The sequence below is a fragment of the Meleagris gallopavo genome, chromosome 19 (assembly GCF_000146605.3).
Source record: "Meleagris gallopavo isolate NT-WF06-2002-E0010 breed Aviagen turkey brand Nicholas breeding stock chromosome 19, Turkey_5.1, whole genome shotgun sequence".
Lineage (NCBI taxonomy): Eukaryota > Metazoa > Chordata > Aves > Galliformes > Phasianidae > Meleagris > Meleagris gallopavo.
Window position 1 is genome coordinate 7,545,076 of NC_015029.2, and position 2,248 is coordinate 7,547,323.

Here is a 2,248-nt window from a genome sequence, read left to right on the forward strand (position 1 = left end):
GCGGCCCCGCGGTGAGCGCGGCACGGCACGGCCCTTCGCCCTCCTGCCCGGCCCTTCTCGCCCTCCTGCCCGGCCCTTCTCCCCCTTCTGCCCAGCCCTTCTCGCCCTCCTGCCCGGCCCTGCCAGCACGTTGGACTGCAGCGCTTTTTCTCTTCTCTCCCCCCAGACCTGGAGGACAAGCTGCTGACCGAACCGCTCCGCCACCCCGATTTCTTCAACGTGAAGGAGCTCTTCTCCCTGAAGGATCTTTTCGATGCCCGAGTGCACCTGGGGCACAAGAAGGGATGTCGGCATCAGTGAGTGAGCCTGCTTTGTGATCCAGCACTTGTTCACAACAGGAGTGTTTCTCTAGGGCACGCGAGCCTTTGGAGGAGCGCCAAACCTGGGCTGGGACTGCCTTAGCAGGGTCTGTTGTGATAGGACAAGGGGAGATGGTTTCAAACTAAATCTTTTAGTTTGAGGAGGCTTAAACTGGGTGTAAGGATAAAGGGTTTTTTAACTATAAAAGCAGCGAAGAACTGGCACAGGTTGCCCAGTGAGGAGGTTGTGCCCCGTCCCTGCAGACACACAAGGTCTGGCTGGAGGGGCTGTGAGCACCTGATGGAGCTGCGGGTGTCCCTGTTCACTGCAGGGAGTGGGACCAGATGGCCTTTAAGGGTCTCTTCCAATTCAAACGACCCTCTGGTATCAGCAGGCAGTTGGGCTGTGGGAAGGTTTCTTTAGGAGTGGAAATCGCTCCTTGATGCCAGTAGCCCTGCATGTCACCCACCCTCCATCCTGCAGGTTCATGGAGCCCTACATCTTCGGCTGCCGCCTGGACCAGGACATCATTGATTTGGATCAGACGATGCAGCATCTCCAGCTGGCCCTCAACTTCACTGCCCACGTCGCCTACCGCAAAGGCATCATCCTCTTCGTCAGCCGCAACCGGCAGTTCTGCCACCTGGTTGAGAGCACGGCACGGGAGTGTGGGGAGTACGCCCATACACGCTACTGGCAGGGCGGCCTGCTCACTAATGCCCACATCCAGTTCGGTCCCGGCATCCGCCTGCCCGACCTCCTTATCTTCCTCAGCAGCCTCAACAATGTTTTTGAGCCCCACGTGGCCATCCGGGATGCTGCCAAGATGAACATCCCCACGGTGGGGGTGGTGGACACAAACTGCAACCCGTGCCTCATCACCTACCCCATCCCTGGCAATGACGACAGCCCCACCTCCATGGAGCTCTACTGCAAGCTCTTCAAGATGACCATCATCCGCGCCAAGAACAAGAGGAAGCAGATTGAGGTCTTCCAGGATCTGCAGAGCCAAGAGAAGCACGATACGAGCCGCCCCGTGCTGGCTGAAGGCCAGGCCTGACCATTAGGCTCATCTCCATGCTGGAGGTGGGCATCCTGCTCCACTTCTACAGTGCTGCACCCATGGCATCACACAGCCTGGCTTTCAGCAGAGCAGGGCTGCTTGCCACACAGGGACGTTTCCAGCTCAAAAATAATTTGCCCAGAGCAATTGATCCAAGGGGAGATGGAGCAGGGGCAGTGCCAGCTCTGTCCTGGTTTGTTGTTGTGAGGAGCACTTCTGTCCTCTGATCCTCCTGTTGTGAAATGCTGCAAAGCCACTTGTATCACACGCCACAAATAAAGGGGTCTTTGAGCCTCCTCTTTCTTTCCCTGTTACATGGGGAGGTGGGGAAATTTCTGGCAAAAATTCATGCTCACAGGGTGAGGGGACAAAGGTTTGCTGGCCGTTCCCAGCCTGGGGATCTCAGGGCATCGTTGGCCCCGTGCAGGGCCATCCATGGGTGCTCAGAAACTGCAGGGAATTGCCAGGAAAAGGGCAGTCCAGCCCTTAACTCTCCACGTGCCAATATGGGAGCGCTCAGGGCTGCCCTGCAGAGCTGCGCTCAGGCCTGGTGATGCCCGGCCCGTATCCTGACTCCTCGACTCTCTGTCTATGCAGGGGGTGCTCCTCTGTGCGGTCTTCCCGTCCAGCAGGGAGCGCTCGAGGGAGCAGACGCTCAGTGAGGATTGTCCCCCGGGGCGCTTCCGCCGCCCGCTCTATATAAGGGGAAGTCGGGGGGCGGAGCGGTCTTTCGGCGCGGCGCTCGGCGAGGTTGGGCTCGGGCTGCGGGTGCTGCGTTGTGAGGAGCCGATGGAAAGTCTCGCCGCCTGCCCGGCGGCTCCGCTGCTCCCTTCGGGCCGAGGCGGCTCTCCCCATTCGCCCTCTCAGGCGCGGGCTCCGCTCTGC

General features: G+C 59.7%; 1 protein-coding gene across 2 annotated transcripts in view; it reads left to right on the top strand.

Annotated features, from left to right (window-relative positions):
* The window catches only part of MRPS2 (mitochondrial ribosomal protein S2), a 2,038-nt gene extending 376 nt beyond the window's left edge, over positions 1-1,662 (top strand). The window contains exons 1-3 of one of the 2 annotated variants that reach the window (XM_010720991.2): positions 1-11; positions 167-300; positions 784-1,662. In XM_010720991.2, the coding sequence (XP_010719293.1) occupies positions 254-300; positions 784-1,360 (624 nt within the window). In that variant the 5' untranslated portion in view covers positions 1-11; positions 167-253 and the 3' untranslated portion in view covers positions 1,361-1,662. The remainder of the gene's footprint in view (positions 12-166; positions 301-783) is intronic. The other variant, XM_019621502.1, reaches the window with a different exon arrangement.
* Positions 1,663-2,248: the final 586 nt, after the last annotated feature.